The sequence below is a fragment of the Dipteris shenzhenensis genome, chromosome 23 (assembly GCF_047967505.1).
Source record: "Dipteris shenzhenensis isolate YYH24624 ecotype China chromosome 23, Dip_SZ_1.0, whole genome shotgun sequence".
Classification (NCBI taxonomy): Eukaryota; Viridiplantae; Streptophyta; class Polypodiopsida; order Gleicheniales; family Dipteridaceae; genus Dipteris; species Dipteris shenzhenensis.
In genome coordinates this window covers 18,076,101-18,098,402 of record NC_141618.1, presented here as the reverse complement: position 1 = coordinate 18,098,402, position 22,302 = coordinate 18,076,101, and the positions used below count along the sequence as shown (strand labels likewise).

Genomic DNA, 22,302 nt, shown 5'->3' with positions numbered 1-22,302 from the left:
CCTCGTTTACCTATAGCATGAATTTCTCTATGGCAACTCTCCCTTCAAGTAGTAGTAAGATATCTATCTATCTATATATGTATATATATATATTATTATTATTATTATTTTAGAAATTATTTATAAATAATTATAAAATCTATATGTTCTCTCTCTCTCTCTCTCTGTCTCTCTCTTTCTCTCTCTCTCTATCACTCACTCACTCTCACGAGCGTGCACGCACACACAATTTAAGAATAGAATCTATTATACAATATATTTTATAATATATTATGTTATATTATATATTTATGTCTCTCTCGCTCGCTCTCCTATCGCTCCGTCTCCTCTCTCCTCTTGTGACTGCTCTCTCTCTCTCTCTCTCTCTCTCTCTCTCTCCCCTTTCTCTCTCTTTTCTCTCCTCTGTCCTCTCATGCTCTCTCTCTTCTACCTCTCTGTCTCTCATGCTCTCTCTCTCTCTCGCTCTCTCTCTCTCTCTCTTTGTCCTCTCGTGCTCTCTCTCTTCTGCCTCTCTGTCTCTCATGCTCTCTCTCTGTCTCTCTCTCTCTCCAAATGTTATACACACACACGCAGGCACGCACACACATCTCTCTCTCTCTTGCGTGCGCGCGTACATAATTTAAGAATAGAATCTATTATACAGTTCCCCCTCTCTCCTCTCACTCTCTCTCCCTATATGTATTTACTTTTTAAATTAATTTAGAAACAATTTATAAGTTAATATAAAAAATATATATTCTCGTTCTCTCTCTCTCTTATTGCCCTCTCTCCTCTAGTCGTCTCTCTCTGTCTCTCTCCTCTCCCCCTCTCTCTCTCCCCTCCCTATTGCACTCTCTCCTCTCACTCCCTCTCCCTATATATGTTTATATTTATATATATTTGTATTTATATATTTATATATAATCTATATTTATTTATTTATAATGTATATATATACATCTCTCTCTCTCTCTCTCTCTCTCTCTCTCTCTCTCTCTCTCTCTCTCCATATCGCTCGCTCTCCTATCGCTTCGTCTCCTCTCTCCTCTTGTGACCGCTCTCTCTCTCCCCCCTTTCTCTCTCTTTTCTCTCCTCTGTCCTCTCGTGCTCTCTCTTCTGCCTCTCTGTCTCTCATGCTCTCTCTCTCTCTCTCTCTCTCTCTCTCTCTCCCCCCCTTTTCTCTCTTTTCTCTCCTTTGTCCTCCCGTGCTCTCTCTCTTCTGCCTCTCTCTCTCCTGCTCTCTCTCTCTCTCTGCCCTCTGGTGCTCTCTCTCTTCCGCCTCTCTGTCTCTCATGCTCTCTCTCTATCTCTCTCTCTCTCCAAATGCTATACACACACACGCAGGCATGCACACACCTCTCTCTCTCTCTCTCTTGCGTGCGCACATACATAATTTAAGAATAGAATCTATTATACACACCCCCCTCTCTCCTCTCACTCTCTCTCCCTATAAATATTTACTTTTTAAATTAATTTAAAAAGTGAATATAAAAAATATATCTCAAATATATATTCTCGTTCTCTCTCTCTTATCGCCCTCTCTCCTCTAGTTGTCTCTCTTTTCTCTCTCTGTGTCTCTCTCCTCTCCCACCTCTCTCTCTCCCCTCCCTACTGCCCTCTCTCCTCTCACTCCCTCTCCCTATATATGTTTATTTTCTAAATTAAGTCAGAAATTAATTTAAAAAAAAATATTTACTCTCTCTCTCTCTCTCTCCACGTGTTAGCATTATATATAAATTTATATATTCACTTATTTGTATTTACTATTTATATATTTATATATAGTTTTTATTTTTTGATTTATAATGTATGTATATACCTCTCTCTCTCTTGCCCCCCCATGCCGCTCGCTCTCCTCTCACTCTGTCTCCTCTCTCCTGTTCGGACCTCTCTCTCTCTTCTCTCTCTATTTTCTCTCCTCTGACCTCTTGTGCTCTCTCTCTTTTGTCTCTCATGCTCGAGCTCGTCTCTCTCTCTCTCTCTCTCTCTATAGTGCGCATGCGCAAACACACATAATTTAAGAATAGAATCTATTATACAATATATTATGTTATAATAAATATACAATATTAGATATCATATTATATATTTATGTCTCTCTCCCTCTCTCTTCCCCCCCCTTCTCTCTCTCTCTCTCTCATTTCTCCTCTCGCTTTGTCTCTCCTCTGTCCTCTCGTGCTCTTCTGTGTTTTTTCCTGTCGCGCGGCGTGTCATCTGCAGGTACGGCCATCTTGATTGCCGCACCGCGTGTCGCCTTGTGGCAGTCCGCGCCGTTGATCAATGTACTGCTGCTCCGACAGCGCACGTGACACGTGCACCGTCCGATCTGCCTAGTGCGAAAATCATCTCCGTCCACAGTCTGCCTAGTGCTCCAATCGTTGCTTCGCGCCACGTCGCGCTCTAGCCCGTTGCGTCAGATGTGGCGCTCAGCCTGCGACACGTAATGGTCTGTCCCCACTACAAGTCTGACTGCTGCCCCGCATGCGACATGTGGCAAGTGGGCCCTCAATTCCCTCCGAACCTCTCGTCCACATGGCAACTGGTGCGCTCATCCCCTCTCTCCCCGCGTCCGAGCCTCCCTCCGAACCTCCCTCCAAGCCTACCTCCGAACCTCCCTCCAAGGACGGAAGGGACGTGCACGTTTTTACCATGTCCAATCAAGACAAACTTGTCCTGGGGGCACCCCGTTTTGAACAAGAAGCTAAAAGTTCACAGCAGCGCCATAGCCACCCTTCTCAAGCTCAACTGCCCACCCGTTCTTCTCTCCGCCTCTCTCACTTCAGGCCCTCATTCCCCCTCCAATCATGCCCAACAGACGTGGAGTCTTCCAAGCTCCTGCTGACAACCATCAGACCCCCGTGCTGCCTCCCGAACCAGCTCGCCGCCTCCTCCCAAATGAGGGAGACTTCCCGAACAAGCGCTGTTCTGCTCCTCGTGGCAGAGTACAGATCAGAAGGATCGACAACATTCCCAGTAGACAAGTCACCTTTTGCAAGCGCCGGAGCGGCTTGCTGAAAAAAGCTGACGAACTGTCCGTGTTATGCGACGCTGAAGTAGCTGTGATCATCTTCTCGAGCACTGGAAGACTTCACGAGTATGCCAACTCCAGGTATGTCAAAGCATCTCGCAGCCTGTTCTTTGGATTAAACTGCGTACGATTTTTCGCCCAACGTCGATATTGATTTCGCCCAAAGCCAATGCCAAAACATCTTCACAGCCAGGAGGCGGAGCTGTGTTGTTTGGCGTGCATGGAAATCACCCAAAGTATATTTTTTATTTTTATTTTATTAAAACGGGACTCCTTGGGCTGTCTCTTTTACTATTAGTACATAGTGAAACCAATTTAAATTAAATCATTTACAATATCTAATGCTCTCCAAAAAGAATATCATTTATGAAGGTTTTGAGCTAAGCTTGCACACCTTCATGCGATGTAATGTCCCTCTTTCTAAATCAAGATATTATGTCCCTCTTTCGTAAATAAAGGTCTTTTCAAGAATGATCATCCTATAATATAAGTCGGTGGTTTTTTTATTTTTATTTTTAAGGAATTACATTTAGCCAATTAAAATGAACATTTCATCTTCAAAAATTAAATTACTTTTTCTCATAACACATTTACTTTACACATTTTAAATAGTCCCATAAAAACATTTTAACTAGCTATCTAAGGGAGGGTACAATACATAAAAACATGGTTTTATATTTAGAAGATGGGGTTGGGGAATCCATTATTAATGTAGGAAACCTTGGAAAAATGTTTTTTGCTATATGACCATACACATCTCTCTTTAGAAGCCATTGTAGATGCCTTTGTTAGGGAAGTGATACCTGTAGTGTGAGAAAGAGCAAGAAGTATGGACCAAGGAGGAAGAGAACCAAATTTTAAAGGAGAGAAGTAACGAAAAGATACAGTAAATGCCATAATTAGAACTAGATAGTGTTGCGTAATCCTTTACATAACTAGATTAGGTGGATACAATGATATTGCAAGAATACATCATATGAAGTGTTTGATGAAGAAATACCACTAGCATATGTTCTATTTACCATGGGAAGCCACCCAAACTAGTGGAATCAATGCAATTGTGGTAGATAAGCGTATAACAAGCTAAGATGACATGCTTGAATATAGGAAATAAGCAAGGATGAAAATTGAGTGTGAGGTTTTGACTTGGTTTTGAACCCCTTTTCTATACAAATTTACCCTTTTCTATACAAATCTGTAAATTTTTTTCAAAACTATTTTAAATAGTCCCTTATGTATATTTATTTCTGTAAATTTTAGAAATAAAAAATATCCTTCTGTTGAACTCACGTGATAGGGTTACATATGATGAGTGACCCCCCCGAGGTTTTGAAAGGAATCCAAAGGTCAAGTAAAGGAATGCGCATTGGCTTAATAAGTGAGGAAGGAAACTAAGTGCAAGTCTTTCCAATAGATTTTAAACACATCCAATGTATGATGTATCCTTTACTAGTATTGAAGCAAAACATATTGACCCGTACTTTAGGTAGGGCTTGGAGTGAGACCTTGATTTCCTCAAAGAGCCCCTTCCCTCTAAAAATTGGAGGGGTGATTTTCATTGAAATGATGTCCTATAGGCACTAACCTAACAAGTGCCCCAAATATGAACCAAATAGCTACTCTTTGATGAGCAAGGTCTATAGGGATAAGTAGCTTGATTACTAAACTAAGCGTATGTTTGAATCATATCTACCACAATTGGTCTATCAAGCTAAGAGAAAATTAGTACATCAATATGAGATGGACTTACTACTTACCAAACAATTTTGAGGTCAAGTAGGTGAAACTCTAGGGAGGCCATCTTTGAGCACTTGCTTGATGAGCCTTAGGAATTTAAAAGGCCATTACCTTAAACCATAGATCCATATATAAAGAAGCCTACTAATGGAACTCCAATCATCGTGAGACAACTAGGACATAAATCTGTTAGTGACCTGCCAAACAAGACTTTAATATAATAGTCTCATTATCATCTATGACTACACCACAAGACTTTAATATAATAGTTTTCTTATCATCAATGAAATTATCTCTTTTGGGAACCACAAACTACTCCCATTTGCGAAATGGCTTTAAAGCCTCATCTGTATCATGTCTCATGAGTCATACACCTAGTATTGTACATAGTGTTGGTTTGCATCTCAATAGGGACCCATAAATGTGGGTTGCTCTCACTTGTTAATAGGGACCCACGTTTCATCTACCTAGTATTGTACCTAGTATTGATTCTCATCTCAATAGGGACCCATAAATGCGGGTTTCTCTTACCTTGTTAATAGGGGTTGGCCCAACTTCTAATAGGTTTACCGAAGCATGCAACCATGTAAGTAGGCATACTATCACCTATTGAAGTAAATAATCTTGGATTAAAGTCATATCTTACTTGATCATGAGGCCTAAACCCTATAATGAACACCTTTGAATCCAACCAATTGGCTCCATAAAGGGTCCAAATATCCAAGAAGAAGTAAGGACCTTAATCCTTTAGGCTTAGGTCTATCATTGAGCAATGGGCTAAGCTTTCTTATCGATTGCTTTGCCTCACTAGATGTTTTCTTCATGGAGAAATGAGTTGACCTTAATTCTTTAGGCTTAGGGCTATCATTGAGGAATGGGTTGACCTTTGTTATCCATTAATTTTCCCCACTAGATGTTTTATTCATATTTTAGTCATTTATGACCTTCATAAGGAAAACTAGTTTGCCAACTAGTATTTCGTAGCATCTAAAAACCTAGATGCAAGGTTAGAAACTTTTATCTCTTTGGGAAAGTGTCAAAATAGATTAATAGCGCTTCTATCTAACCATTCCCTCCACTCATTCCCCTCTAAACCCTGGCAAGGTGCATCTTAGAAATGAATTTAGGATACCATTTATTAATACTTTCAGTTAGCCTCTTCTCATCTCTAGAAGGAATATCCATTGAATGATTTTGCTCTTTTTTTTTGAGTAGCAACCTCTATTGAGAATCATGGTTATTTGAACACTCTCTTGATTGTGAAGGGTGAATGTATACACATGGTTCTCACATAAAGAAGCACATGTACACATGGGTATCATTGACTTTATCACATGGAGCATGCCCAACATACTTGTGGTCCTGGATGTAAACAAATGTGTGGACATAAATGCAACCAAGTGTGTGGCTGGAAATTGAAATGGGTAGAGCTCTTGGCTTCTACTTGAAGGAGCCTAAGAGTGTATGGACTAAATGCAAGGTCACTTAATCTTTGTATATGCAAAGCCTATCATATATAGTCTTATGTCTCCTCTCTCTCTCCCCCCATGCAAGTTGATGTAGTATTGTTTGATCTTTGCTAAAGCTCTTCTCTTCACAATGCTTCCCATTGTGCTACTCTATTCCTAGATTTTCTATAGGGTATCAAAGACTACTTAGGCTAGAACCATAGATTGTAGCCTCCTCTCTCTTCATTCCACATTGCTAATCTATGAATAGTCACCATTTTAGCCAGTTTCCTACCCTTGATTGACTCTATCTGTCTGTGCCACCTTTCTTGTCGATTGAGCCTTCTTCCATCGCTTACAATATTTCAATGCTATAGGGCATAACATAAGCAAAAATTCTAGTTACACTGCATTCTTCTTGTCACTATCCTCACACACAATAAGATCCAAAATAGAGTAACATAGCAATAATAGGCACTCGCTAGGTAGTATATTGTGAGTAACAACCACATTTGACTTACAACACACAGTAACAAATAACTTTGACAGCTTGTAACAATCAAAGTAGGGGCAATAACAAAGAAAAACATAGTACAACAACAAAGATCACAAAAGAGTAGTGGCCAACAAATCAATAGAGCAAGTGAACAAGTATTAGAAAAACAAGAAGTAGCTAACACAACCATTACTGGAGGTGGAGCTGAATTCTTCTACTTGATCTTAAGCTTGAGTGAATCATAAATCCTATTATCGTGAGGTTCAGTAAATAGTGGGTCATCATGGTAAGAAATCCCTCATTGCTTTGCTGAGTGGCTATTAGATCATCAAAGATTGCAGTTGCATGATCACATATAAATGTGACATGGCCTTTCTACATCTCCTTGCCTCACTTTATCCACCTACAAGTGCAAATTAAAATTAAAACTCCGAGTAGACAACCAGAACATCCCTGATAAATTGAGGTTTTCCTCTAATAACAAACATCTTAAAAGGGTTCTTCACGACATTGTTTTGTTTTTCATACCAAATCTTGGCACTCAATGAGCAATAATACTCACTCTGAAAAATTCAAGAACACATCGTGCTACTTAAAAATAATCTTTCCTCCCATAAAAACTTTTGATATTCTAGCCAAAAGACAAGGGAAAGTGTCTTTCTATTGACTTGGATCTTGCCATTATTTGCACATTACTATTTACGAGAGGAGAAAATAAATCCATAACCAAAGCAAGCTGATATAACCCTTGAGTACCTCCCTTTACTTCATCAAACTCCTCAAGTCTATGTTTGATCTCTTGTAATAACCTTCAATAGAGCATCTTGATTTTATTGGGCAAACCATTTGAGGACTATTTCAATGATCAGGAAAAGACGTTTCATTTCCTCAACAAAACAAAAGCATTAGGTTTTCCTATGATGACAATAACCACATTTTCTACACATGATGACATGCATGCAAGCCAATACCTTTGCTACAATTCTATTCATGGGTTGTTAGCATCTTTTGTTAAAGAAACTTCTATTTCAAACTTTGGAAAATATGTGGAATTGCTACATTTTTAAATCCTTGGCATAATTGGTATGACTGTCAATGCCGTGATACTAATTCTTACTATGGATATGTACTCGTTGGCACACAATTTGAGAGCTATTAAACACATCAAGCCTGGAGTATTTGACTGTCATGGGCCCATTGGAGACCAATAGTTAATTTATAACACTTGGCTTGAATCCTAATGCTAGCTTCTATAGGATCACTGTAGCTAAATGCAATTCCTTCAGAGGAAAAAATGAAATGACTTTGGCACTTATAGGATTCATTGTAAGCCCCATCAAACAATAGGGTCCAAGTGGATATTATACCAATACTAGGATGCAGTAGTCAAGGACGGAAAGGATCAAGTAATGCAAAGATACTAGTTTTTTTTCAAGTTCATTAGCTTCAAATGACTTTACAATACATTCATGATGATTGAGCTTTGGCTGATAGTTGCTTTCGAGTACGTTAAACTAGTTTTAGTACATGTGGTGGGTTCAGCTCATAATGTGGAATGAAAGGTTGATTGGGAGGAAAAGGGAGCTGATGCCAAAATCTAATGCAAGTCATCAACCTTTATTAGATCCGTGGGAATTAGAGATGATTGATGATAGCTAGTTGCAGATCCGTGGGAAACTCCAAGAATAAATATCGCCAGGTGTTAAAGTTATGTATGGGAAGAACTAGTGTGGTTGATAAAGAGTTGATGTCAAGAATCAAACCCAATGACGTCGAATTGCTTTGTCTCACCTATTAAATTTCTTCTCTTCTCCTCCTCAATACGTAGTATGCGTACGTGCCGATAGGATTGCCTGAAGTAACTGCGAAAGACATAATAAAGTTCGATGAGATTCTTTCCCGCGTATCAGTGAATATTGACCCTCGGAAATTGGAATCATTTCACAATGCTGGGAAGACTGTCAACTAGTTCCGATTGATCAAATTCGAAAGGTTCATGGACGTAAACATATGAACTAACATAGATCAGGCATTCGCTCACATTTCTGAATTCCCTTATCAACTGCAATATACAGTCCTTTATCGCGACACATCAACCCCGACTATTTTAACAAAGTTAACTGATCTCTCCGATTGGTATCGACTTTCCTTTTTCTGGCCACTCGTTTATGGTACTAGCTTCTACTCCACTAAATTTTCCTTATCAATGATTCACGCTTTGACTTTGATCGGTGGTACAGTCTAGTACCAAGATGCAGAATCTTATCATGAACCTGATGGATTTATTTCATTGTATGAGCTTTCCCAATTGTAGGAAATCAATTAATTGGCATGCATCTCGAGAGGTACGATATGACTTTTAGAAAAGAGAATTTTGGCCCTTTTTGCGGCCTTCTTGTTGGGACGGGTTCAGCCCTAGATTGTCTTGGCGCGATGGAATTCTAGATTCGAACATTTGATAATCTACACAACACTACCAACTCCACATTCGAACAAAAATCACAACCCTTCCTCCGAGCAGGCCCATCTTTTTTAGTCTTTCCGAGGTGATGAGGTTTGAATGGATGTTTCTATGCTTTCCTTACAGTTCCTAGAAGCTTCTCGTTCATATCTTTTCATTAAAAGGTGGTGCATCCCCCGTCCACCAAATCACACATTCAAAAATCTATCCTACATTAATTCTCGAAGGTACTCCTTAGGGGCTTGGTATCCTATCTATTCGTGTACCATCCAGTAAATAACACATATCCTGCCTAGGTAAGATCTTTGATATAATACTAGCAAAGATAAATTCATCTAAGATTAATGATACTTTGTAGTTTTGCAATATACCCAAATATATTTGTTGTGGACCCATAGAATAACTTATAGAAATTCAAAAAAGACCTTAATGGGAAATTTTCTCAAATAAATAGGATACCAAGAGAGAGCAAGAGAATGAAACATTTCACAGCTTTTACAAAATGGCCAAGTGTTATCAATCCCATTTGCCATATGGCAGGTAGCTTTATAACCTCGATTTTCACAGAACTCCCATAGGGACGACATTCTATTCAATGCAAGTGGGTCTATAAGACCAAGCTCAAAGCTGATGGTACCTTTGATAAATGTAAAGCACGGTTGGTTGCTAAAGGTTTTTCTTAGGTGGTACTAGTTGATTACCATGACAGCTTCTCTCATGTTGTTTGCATCGCCACCATTTGTATCCTATTGGCTTTTGTCACCCAGTTTGATTTGCAAGTCATCAGATGGATGTCAAAATTTATTTTTTGAATGGCAACTTACAGGAAAAAATCTACATGGAGCAGCCTCCATGCTTCATTGTGAAAGGAAAAGAGCATTTGGTTTTTCAATTACATCATGCACTTTATGGTTTGAAGCAGGCATCTCGGGCTTGGTATCTCAAGAATTATTCTTTCCTTTAGACAAACAAGTTCCATTCATGCTCCTCAGATGTAAACATCTATTTGAAACGGGACCGGCAGTCCATTATCATCATTGCTTTGTATGTGGATGACATCATTTTGATTTCCAATGATCTTTCTTTTCTCAAAAGTGCCCAGGTTCTACTATCTTCTACCTTCAAGATGGTAGATTTGGGAGGTATCTATTCCTCCCAGATCTACCTCAGTTTTGAAGTCTAGCATTTTCGTGACTCGGGTATCCTCTTCCTTCACTAGACAAAATTCATTATGGAAATCTTAGACAAATTTTCCATGGCAAAGGCAAACCCGGTATCCACTCCCTCATTTTGCTGTGTCCAACCAGAATCATTCTGACTAGATTGATCCATTCCTCAAAGATCATATTCCTTTTAAAATCTTGTTGGATTCCTCCATTTTGTCGGTTTAAACACTTGACTTGACATTCTTTATTCTACGAACTTGCTTGGACAACATCTTGCAAATCCCTACCAAAGTCACTAGATAGTGGCAAAGTGTGTACTAAAATATCTATAAGACACTAAGAAACACGGTCTAGTATATCGAAGATAGGATTCTCCTCCTACTCTTTCCCTTCTTGGCTATTCTGACACAAAATGGGCCAGCCCATTCTCACAAATGCAATCAACTAGCTGCAATTGTCTCTTCCTCAACCAATCTTTGGTCTCATGGACTAGCAAGAAACAACACTGTGTTGTTGTGTCCAGCACATAAGCAGAGTATGTGGCAGCATCATTTGCAACATGAGAGTTGATTTGGTTATAGGAGCTTCTCTTTGATCTTGGCTATAATGCGATAATCAGAGTGCAATATGTATATAGACACAGACTACATCCATCACAACAAAACAAAACACATAGCAGTTCACTATTATTTTGTTCGACATCTTTCAGATAGAGTATTTCCCAACATATAAGATGATTGTAGATATTTTCACAAAGTCTCCACCACAAGCTCGGTTCTCAACTCTCTACAATGGACTTGGCATTGCAAAGATTGCATCTTCTTTCTTTTGATAAGGCATAATGATGAGCACTCACAGATTGCAATATTATAGCCTGAGGCCATCCTTGTATATTTTCTCCCTTCTGATATTATATCACGATAAGCACTCATAGTCTGTGCTTTAAATACTTTGGCACAAGCCTAGCCTTTATTTTCCCTAGACATTTATATAGTGGCTCAAGGTTTTCCCTTGAACTCCCTAAGGGGTTTTTCAACCGTAGCCAGAGGGCTTGGTTTGAGCGGGGGTGTTAGAGCTATATATAGCTCGCCCACACTCAACCCTTGTCCTCAACTATATATATGCATCTACTACATAAAATATAGTCATTCCTTGGGAGCATGTGTTGTCTCATCTCTCGTAGTTCAACATCTCTCTGGCTGTGGCAAGTATATTGGCAACATTGACAACATCACACATAATATTGCATTCATTCTTGGATAGTTCCAAATGTTCCGTATCTGACTATGCATCCTTAATGAGTCCTCATGAAGCTGTTGGATAAAATAAATGCTAGTTTATTCAGAGATAAATTTTTGGTTATAGGACAACTTATTCTCTCATGGTGGTTGAATATAGGAGTGAAGTGAGAATCTATAGCAGCAGTGAGATGTAGTTATTAAGGGCTGAGATTTCATTCTAAACTAATCTCTCATACCAAGCTAAATAATTTAGCTTGGATTATCATGAATCTCAAACCACTTGGATGGCCACCTAGCCCACTACTTCTTGCTCAACTCCCTCTTCTTCTTTCTTGTATGGGGTCTCATTTATGAGAGCCCCTTCTAAGTTGAGCTGCATCTCTCTAGGACCCTCCCCTTGCCTGGAACTTGCCACTTGCCGATTTGCTTTGGTGCCATGCATCCCACATGGGGCCCTTTCTTTAAATCCCCCTCATGGGTTTATCACCTCACGACTATATCATAGGCCTATGAATGACTGTACACCCAAGCCCTCTAGCCCTAAGTAAAGTAAGCACTGGTGAGGCGCTTATGGTTCCTAACCATACCAAAACCATTCCATAGAATTATATGGTTATAGTTAATGTAACATCCCCTTCCCCTTAAAAAATATGTGCTTATGGTTGACGTAACATTTGCTTCCCCTTAAGGATGGCTTATGTCCTTCAAAACAAATTTGGAAAACCTTCTCTAGAGATTTCTTACCCTTTCAAATATTAAACTCTATTTGGATCTATCCTTCTACTTAGTGAGACGTGCTTGATATATTGAAAAATGACTCTCTTGTCAATCTTAAATTTTTTCTTGGGTTGTGTAGTAAAGATGCAAGTCTTATGAGTTCAACCCAGATTTGATTTCTAATATTGATTCATCATCTTCAAATTTCCTTTTGACTCTACTAACATTAAAATTTTAGATTTACGCGACATCTTTTTAGTAAAGCTAATTTGTAAGCAAGTTCGCCAATTCTCTTATGTACTAGGAGTGGTCTACCGTCCACGATAGCTAGGAGATAACATTGGTCATTTAACCATCTTTAGGAATTCTGAAGATTTTGCCACCCTAAGATAGACTCTCTCTTTTTCTTTAAAGTCTTAAATTTCTAGGACTTACTTTTTCATGATCCATATGCTTCATTATTGGGATATAATATGTCTCAAGTACCTTAGCTCTTTTGCAAAAAATTCACACTTGTGTTCTTTAGTTGTTTCTAAGATGTTGGAACACTTTTTCCAAATGTCCGATATGCTATGTTTTGGCTTTACTATAGATAAGGATATCATCTAGAAAGAATATAATGCATTGTCCTAGATATGGGCTGAAGACACTATTCACAAGTATCATACATGTTGCTAGAGCATTAGTTAAACTGCAAATTTCCTTACTCTAAGTTGATTATGCTCATACGTAGCATGAAGAAATGTCTTAGGTATATGTGCTTTCCTAATTTGCACTTGGTAATATCTAGATCTTAAATCAATTTTAGTAAAACATTTATCCCCTTCCAATCGATCAAAGATCTCATCAATGCAAGGCATATGATATTTATGTTTAGATCTCGGTAATCTATGCAGGTGATGCTAGTGAAGACCGAGTGAAGACCAAGGTGAGCTACTTGTTGAATCTGATATTTTCTAAGATATTTATCTAGCTACCTTTCTACCTAAAATTCTTTTGCTTGACTAAGTCAAAAGAGGGCTTAAAACATTGGTAGATTGAAAATATATATCTATTTTATGATCTATTTCCCTACTACAGGGTAAGTATCATGCAAGTAAAAAGAATAGTGAAGATTGAGGAGGTGACGATTTGAGTTAGTAGGGAAAGATATCGCTCAAGCAGATGAACAGCAAAGCAAAAGCAATAAATCCCATCTAGCTCTAGAACTTTTTAGAGATTATGAACGTTCTGTTTGTGGATCGAGATAAAGGAATATTTATGAAATTGAAACACCAAATAGAGAAAGAAGCCCATGAGTTGAGGTGGGGGAAAATGAGTGAGGAGGCTCCAGAGGAAGGCTGCGTAGAAATATGAGGAGAAGGATTACAAGGAGCGATGAGGAGGGTAGCCTTGTAGGCTAGTAGGGTGGGGAACAAGACGTGAGTGGGAGTCAGGGCACCTTAATGGCAGTGAAAATGTCTTCACTGTCTCCAAGTTCTCTGGTTCCTCCCAAACCCATGAAGATAGGCCGTTAGGACTACCCAAGTTAATCTCTTTGATAGCTCCCTCTTCTTTTGGTGTTCTGTTGTTTCCTTTGTAGTGCCTTTGTGTTTGCCACTCCATCCCCATTGAGTCTCCTCTTCTCCTCCTCCTCTCCCTCTCTTCTCCCATATCCCCTTTCCCTCTTTCTCTTGCGAAAACACATTGCAACAATCCGGGAGTTGCTTGAGTGACACTTGCGGATGGCTCGTGCTTTGCATTGCTCTCACAATGAGTAGCTTGGAGTGGATTGTAAATTTAACCATTAAATCTTTAAAAGAAGCTTTATCATCTTTTCAAAAATTTCAAGAAAAAGCTTAAATTTTCTAAATGTATAAGAAATAAATTTTTCAAGAAAATTAAGTTCGCAAATATATACCTTGCATTCTTGTTGGTGCAAAACTAATTCCAATTCCATAAAACAAATAAGTGGAGAAGTAGGTAAATCATGTTCCGCTTTAATCTAGGAGATGCTAGCATGATTTTCGTATAATATGGAGTTATTTAAAGAACTCTACCACAAGTTCTGTCTAAGATTATAAAGCCATTGTTGACCCAAAGCAACAATTGTTTTATTGATATGTATATTTTGAAACTACAAAGCATCCATATAGACTTGAATGTCACACCTAACTATGTATTATGTAAATATCCATATAATGGGAGTATCAAGTGATCGTGTGTGAACATAGTCAAGTTTTTACTCCCAACTAGTGGATGTTTGTTTCCCCAAGCAGTTTTGCAATTGTACTATGACCTTGTGAATGTGACACATTTTGACCACTTTAGTCAATATAATTTTTTACGCTTTGATTTTTTGGCTTCACAAATATTTGTCTGGTCCTTGTAACAAACATTTATAAATGGTATTAGAACAACGTATCGGTCCCTTTTAGCTTCATTCCAGCCTTGAAGATTTGGAGGTTCGACTAGGAACCTGCTTCTACTTGGTCATGACCTCTACCCATCTAGAAGATCAGGTCATTATCTCTATTGTGGTAGAGCTTGACACTAAGAGAAGGAATCAAAACTCAAATCTTAGTTTTTGAGATCTTGCTCGCCAATTTTTGTCGAGGGTGATTGGAACATCATTTCCATTTCTTCCTCATTACCTTCTTGACATTTCAATATTTGGAAATAGATTTTTGTAAAGGCTATCAACTCTTTAGCTATTGCTATCACCACTAGGGCTAGAGGTAACAACCTTAGCTATTGACCACATTGACATTTGGGAGCAGCCATCTCAATTTTGTTACCCTTTATGTTCATTGACGTCTCTGATTTAGAGCATTCATTTCTTTTTTTTCGTCCATGTTGTTAATCCAAGATCTGGTTGATGGTTAGATTCTTTGTTGTAGGTTGATGTATTCATAAAACAACTTATATTTTGATTTTTCGTCACATTTTAGGTCAACACCATTTTCATAGGTCACTTGTAAAAGCCATTTTAATAGGTCACTTGCAAAAACCTATTTTTCCTTGATTTTGTTGTCACTTGAAAAAGGCTATCTCCTACCCACATTTGTGTCATGTTGCCCTCTACATATAGAATAGAAATTTTTCCCTTTTTCAAGTGAAATAAGAAATCTTTGTCTCATCTTTGTTTTCTTGGTTGTCCTGGAATAAACCATGCTACCTTTATTTTCATTGGTTGACCACTTGGTGTAGGCCTAGTGTAGCTATTATGTGGCCATTCTTGAGCACATAGATTTCTGCTTGAACTGAGTGGGCTGTCCAATTTGGCTAAGAATTTTGTGGTTGTATTTCAACATTGACCGAAAACAATGATTAGGTTTATTGGATATCAACTACATTAGATTGTTCTTGCTACATAGAAATATTGGCGGTCAAAATATATGGCTTTCTAAAGGCAATGATCAATACATTTATGGGGATTTTGATTGATTTGGTTGCACATTCATTGGATGATTTTTTGATAAAGACATAGTCCCTCAATTCACTCAATTTTGGTACATTTTGCCTTGTAAATTTTGGGCTCCTTACTCCATTGTTTGCACTTGTCCCTCCTTCCTTGGACATTCTACTTTAGAAGCAAAGAATCATCTTTGACTTTCATAAGCACATGTTGGAAATCCATTGGTGTGCAAGAAGTTGCCCTTCAGGTTGATTAAGTGAATTTTAGGATTGCACATTTTCCCTCATTGAAAATGGTAGGAAGTGATTTATTGTAGATGTTTGCCACTAAGGACAAACTTCATGGAACCAATTACCCTGTGGCCTTATATCATGCATAATGCGTTGGTTGCAAAAGGTGTCTAGAGTGCAGTTAGTGAACTAGAACCTAGACCAACTTTACCTACTACCACAGATTCAAGAGGTGGAGCTCCTACTTTAGATCTCCGACATTGGGAGTGCTATTTCTCATGCACCACCTACATTGCATATGAAGATATATGGAATGGTAAAATATTCCAATGCACATGCCTTGATTAATCATATTGTGCATATGATGATGAACCATCATTCCACATATTATTCATTTATGCAAGGTAGCCAATGAGGTTTGGGATACACTTGCAGGATTGTATCAAGTTTGCAATGAATTATGCATTGCAATTTTTAGATGGTAATTTGATAATCTTAAGATGCAAGAGGGAAATAGTGTGGATGAGTTCTTGACTGAGCTGAAATACCCTAAGGATCCATTAGCTAGTATGAATGAGTTTGTGGCAAATGCTTCATTGGTGCCCATAATATTGAATACCATGCTAGATTAATATCAAGGTTTTGCCATGACTAGGCACATGTTTATCACTAGAAGCCAGGATGCATTCCTATTTAATGAGCTTGTCAATTCATCATGTCACAAAAGAAGTAATTGAGATAGAACCACATTTTTTTGATGGCTATATAGATCATGATTGTTATGACAATGGTAATTTTGTGAATTCAAGTGAAAGATCAAAAAACGATCTTGCCGAGGTAAGATATGCAGACCTACAAGTCACAGTAAGTATATATATCTATATATACCTTTGTAAGAATACAATATATATCTAGTTCACGAACATGCCCAAACTCATCCTCTAAAAACACAAAACATAGTGCAATTTTAATCTCATGGTAGTCATCATAAGGTTGAAAACCATAAACTCCATCAACATTAGTAGGGACTAGCTACTCTGACATCCCCACTCACGTCATCAACGCCCAACAATGAGTGTAGGCTATAGTATAAACATATGCTCTCACACATACAAATCCACACACGCACACATACTTGAGCATCTATCTATACAAAGGTCTTCGTATTGAGTTTTTGTCAACACTCTGGAGGTGAAGGGCAAACTCAATCGTGACAAAGGCTAGCACTAAAGGAGAAGGCTAATAAAAAAGTAGTTCACATTCTCTTTATTCAAGCTACAGCTGAGTGTAAAGACTATATGATTTCAGTTTAGCTCTAAACAAACCAGCATCTAAGCAAAAAAATGCTTAGAAATCTAGCTAATAGTAAGGCTTTCTAATATTGGGAGATGGGCAAAAGAGGGGTCAAAAACCTGTATTCCACGTCCAAAAGCATGTCCTAACCTTGCAACTCCTCCTCCCCTCTCCTCCAACCTTGCAACCCATCCTCTCCCTCTCCTTCTCCCTCCTCCTCGATCTCCATTCTCCTCCTCCCTCTTCCTCCTCCCTCCTCCCTCTTCCTCCTTCTCCTCCCTCCTCCTCCTCTCTCCTCCTTCGTCCTCCTCCTCCTCCTCCCTCCTCTCTCTTCTTTCCCCCATGCTCTTACACCTTCTTCCTCTCCTACTCCTATGCTCCCCCCTAAACCCTTAATCTCCATGATCTATAAGGGAGATGAGTTCTCCACCATAAGGTAAAGGAATAACATTGCTCTAGTTGTATTAATAGCTCATAGGTATATATAGTTGATAGCTAGGTTGAGTTAGGGCAAGCTATATAGTTCTAATAGCCCCATTCAAACTAGGGTCTTTGGTTGCATACAAAAAAACCCTTAGAGAGTACAAGGGGAAAACCCGAGCCACTATATATATTTATGTGGAATATGTACAAAGGTGGCCATAGGCCATATGATAAATGTGCTATGTGATGTATAATATATGCAATGCGTCTCATAAACCATATGTTTCATACGTGTGTAAAATATGTACAAAGATGGTAGAAGTCCCTCAACAATCATTGAACCATTCCTTGCCTACATGATGAACGTAATGGTGAGCGTCCTACTCCAAATCCACAGATAAATATTTCCAACCACTGACATGTATGACTAGCATTAAGGAGGTAGCTGAATACTCACCCACCGTATCCATATAGTAACAAAAAAATTTAAAGCACGAAGCACTATTTGGCAAGTAATAAGGCACGGATGAATACCACTATCTGGTAATAAATAAGTAGTAGGGCACAGATGAACACTGTCTTGCAATCAATAAGTAATAAGACATGTATGAAAACCATTTTTTGCCCATCAATAAGTAATAGATTGCATATAAATATCATTGACCCAGTAATCAATAAGTAGTAAGACATAGATGAATACCACTGCCCGGTAATCAATAAGTAGTAAGCATGGATAAATATCAATATCTGACAATCAAAAAGGAATGGATGAATACCACTGTCTGAGCAACAATCAATAACAAGGCATGGGCAACTGTCAAATGAGATCATCTCTTTCATGGATTGTGGCCACTACACTATAACAATGTACTTTCATAGGTTATGGACACGCCATAATGATGTATATAGCCATGCTATCATAATGTACTTTCACGGGTTATAGCCATGTAATAACAATGCACTTTCATAGATTATGGCCATGCCATGACAATGTATTCTCATAGGTTATAGCAACGCTATAACAATGTATTTGAATAGGTTATGGACACACCATAATAGTATAAATTCATTGTTGTGAGAAGGATAGAATAGCTTTCTTCCATAGAATAGACCAGTTGCTTGAAGAAAAGCTTGAACCAAACTTGTTAGAATAAAAAATACCAAAAGCAACATGAATAAATAATGCAAGGTATGTATCGAGTACTTAGGAAAACCTGATTCTTTTAAGCACCAATGTAAAGCCTACATAAACTCATAAACATTGTTCGATATGATGAACAAAAACATGTGTGCTCATCATTATTCGGACTAATATTGAGCACTTGGATGAAACTGCATGGGCTCCATAGGGTAATCTAGTTCATCCAAGCACTAGTTTAGACTTGCATAAACTTGAGTGATCAAGAGAATATATGTGTAAATCTTGGGAAAAATCTGGCCTTGAAAAAAAAAATAGAGAATTTGAGAATTTCCCTTCATAGCAGAAACCAAATCCTTAAAGGAACACTAGATTAAAACTTATTAGCAAAATATGTTGGACAGAAGGTGATCCAATAAAACATCCTTACAATATGTTAATTATGTTGCTTCATTTCAAGAAAGCTCTCACTATTCTAAATCAATTGGATTGGAAGTTTTTTTGCTCTCTTTTTGTGTGTCCTAACCATCAACTTCTAATGTTGTTGTGGATGGTCTCTATCCTTCTTTCCTTGATCAGATTTTTCCTTGGCCACCTACTAACCATCAGTTCTATGGACATTGTTACCTCCTTTTATCGTACCAAAAATTTTTTTCCTCTATTTACACTTCTAAACAAAAGGGGCAATGTAGCAAGAGTTAGGCTATACTCTAACTATAGTGTTTTGGTCCTAGATGAATTTTCTCAATACAATGACAACAAAGTTCTTCATTTGTACTTTAGACCCATCTTTTGGAATTTGAGCCCCATTAATGTCTTTGACAAGACCTTTCCCAATGCTCTTTCTAATATCTTATTATTACTTAGTTCCTTTTACTACGTTTGCTAAAGTTGGAACTTGCACCCTTTCTTGACGTTTTCACTAGCTTTTTAAGTGTATTACCCAACTAGAAATGACACTCATACTAGACAATTCTTGAGAAACACCTCATCAATACAAATCATGGATGCCAAGGCAAGGAAAGGATTTACTCCTTGTGAAAACTAGGAGATGCCACTACATCTTTATTCTTGTCTTAGCTTAGTCAAGTCTTATTTAGGAACCATAAACTAGAACATCTTGTGCCCCCATCTAATGCCTCCTTCAATTGCCCTCTTCATAGGTTTTAAGCCTCCTTGAAAAGAATAAATATGTGGCTTCATGAACAAAGAGGCTTGAGGATATAGTTTTTTATGCTTTAAAGTAGCAAAAGCATCAGTAGCATGTATGCAGACAAGGTTGACCTCACACACCCTTGCTTAGAGACTGGCCCAAAGGGCTGTTCGAAACATTTTTCAAGACTCACAATAAGTTATTCCATTTCTCGAATGCTCATCCTAGCATGGGTCTTAGCATTGAAGTAAGAACATGTAGCACCTTTGCCAATGTACATCTCTTCTATTTGTTTGATAGCATTCAACCATTGAGATCTATAAGGCAGACAAGACCTAGAGCTCATGCACTGCTATTAGATCAGTCATGATTTTTACTCAAGTTGTTGAAGGATAGAAAACTTAGTGTATGTATTTGAAGCCCTTATCTACCTCTGTTGAGCCTCTCTTTTGATCTCCTTACTTTGTAAATCAAATTAGACTTTAAAAAAAGCTATAATATTTTGATCTTTAACTAGCTCCATGTGTAAGTACTTGAGATTCATGATCTTCCATTGGATTTGTCTCTTTTTTGACACTTATATCACCAACATTCACCAATTATAGATAAAAGATAAGTGAACTAGAGCTTGAAATGTTTGAAAACAACCATAAGAAGTCCTAAGGTCTTTATTTCCCATTCAATTAAGTGTCTTTGTTTCACATGTTTGTGCACAAGTCCAAGATGGACATGGTTTATCATGACCCATGCCTAAATCATTGACGAAGCAATCAAATAGCATACATTATTTCCTTTGCAAGAAATGTTGAGGATACAAGTTTTAGAGACATTACTATACGTTGGCATATACATTGAATTCTAATTTTTTCTTTAGTTACTTCTCCAAACAAGTTGCTACCCTAATAAAGGCTTTTTAATAGATTAGGATGGCTAGACTTGATAAGATCAAGCAACATATTGTACCTAAAGGTTGAAAATTAGGTCTTATATTATTTTCACACCACTTAAAATTGCACGAGTCATTGGTTATTACACTAGATTCTTGCATCTCAGCATCTAAATTGGCCAAGTGCTACTAGTTGCAATGGATAATATGCTCTTTTTTTATTAATACTTGAAGGAAAATACTTCCTTATACAAGTACAATCTATGGAGTGATGGATGTGAAAAAGTAGCTAGTTTCTTTTTCTAAAGTAAGGGCATACGTTTGACAAATGTGGGGATCAAATCATCGTACATGCAACAATTCTCCAAATCATTAACAATATAGCAAAGAGAGAAGTTTAAAATTTCCAAGCTTGAAGGATATGACCTTTATGTTTTCTACCATAGAACGCAATAGTTGCATCAAGTTAATGGCCATGCCATAGGGTCTATGGAAAGAAAAGGGTTGTATATCTTATTATTGAGTGATACTTTACATCATTTTAAGATCATTTGCACATTTTCTTATGCATCCTTGACTAATGTAGATCCATTTTCATGGAAGCAATGTTCTTCTTACACTTCTCCAAAAGAAATAAGATTGGAGCATTTATGATTTTATAAGAAGTATGTGAGAAGCAACAACATGAAAGTTAACAATAATACAAGCAAAGTATTGACTTAAAAAAATGTGTGAACTTTTAATAAATTAATATTTTGCAAGTCATATGGGAATAACTTCATATTTTGTAAGTCATATGGGGAAGACTTGTCTCAACATTGATACCATATATGTCCTTTGGAGACATGTACAGCCACTATTGGCTTTAGGCAAGCAATGTAGGTGCAACATCAACAACCCAAGGGTTGAGGAAAAATAGGAAGTGTCCTTGTGCATATCAATGATGATGTTTTGCATCCTCAATGACTATGTTTCGGGTCCCACCCCACCCCTTCAGACTATAAAAACAAAGTAAGGTTGTGTGGAACTGAAGCGAAGTGGCGAGCGATCCACACAGAACTAAAGCAAACATATGAACATGTGGGCAAGTGGTGACCAATTGCTCAAGCTCAGACTAATGAATAGGCAGGTGAGACAAGCCCAAGGGAAGATGTTTTAAAGTGTAGATATCATTTATTAGTATGAGCCAAGGGTTGCCATGCAACACCATGGAATGACGATGGGGAAGATGAACACATAATGGAGCATGCCTCAAAGTGAAAGGATATGGCTCAAAGAAGATGCAAACATGAATCTAGCTACAAAAATATTTAGTAAGGTCAATGCAATGAGGAGGATGTGTTCATTTTGGTCATGAACAATGACACATGCTACGAGTTGGGACACGAACTTGGGGGAGCTGAGATGAGCATGTAACGGTGCAACGTAGGAAATGGTGTCATAGGGAAAGAAGCCCGCAAAGGATGAGCTACCATGAAGCTAAATGATATGGAATAGACTGCAAAGAGA

General features: G+C 38.0%; 1 protein-coding gene across 1 annotated transcript in view; it reads left to right on the top strand.

Annotated features, from left to right (window-relative positions):
- The first annotated feature begins 2,687 nt into the window (after positions 1 to 2,687).
- LOC147887077 (agamous-like MADS-box protein AGL11) overlaps positions 2,688 to 22,302 on the top strand; it is a 39,571-nt gene continuing 19,956 nt past the window's right edge. Inside the window, exon 1 of the mRNA XM_087394218.1 lies at positions 2,688 to 3,088. Coding sequence (XP_087250344.1) covers positions 2,784 to 3,088 — 305 coding nt within the window. The 5' untranslated portion in view covers positions 2,688 to 2,783. The remainder of the gene's footprint in view (positions 3,089 to 22,302) is intronic.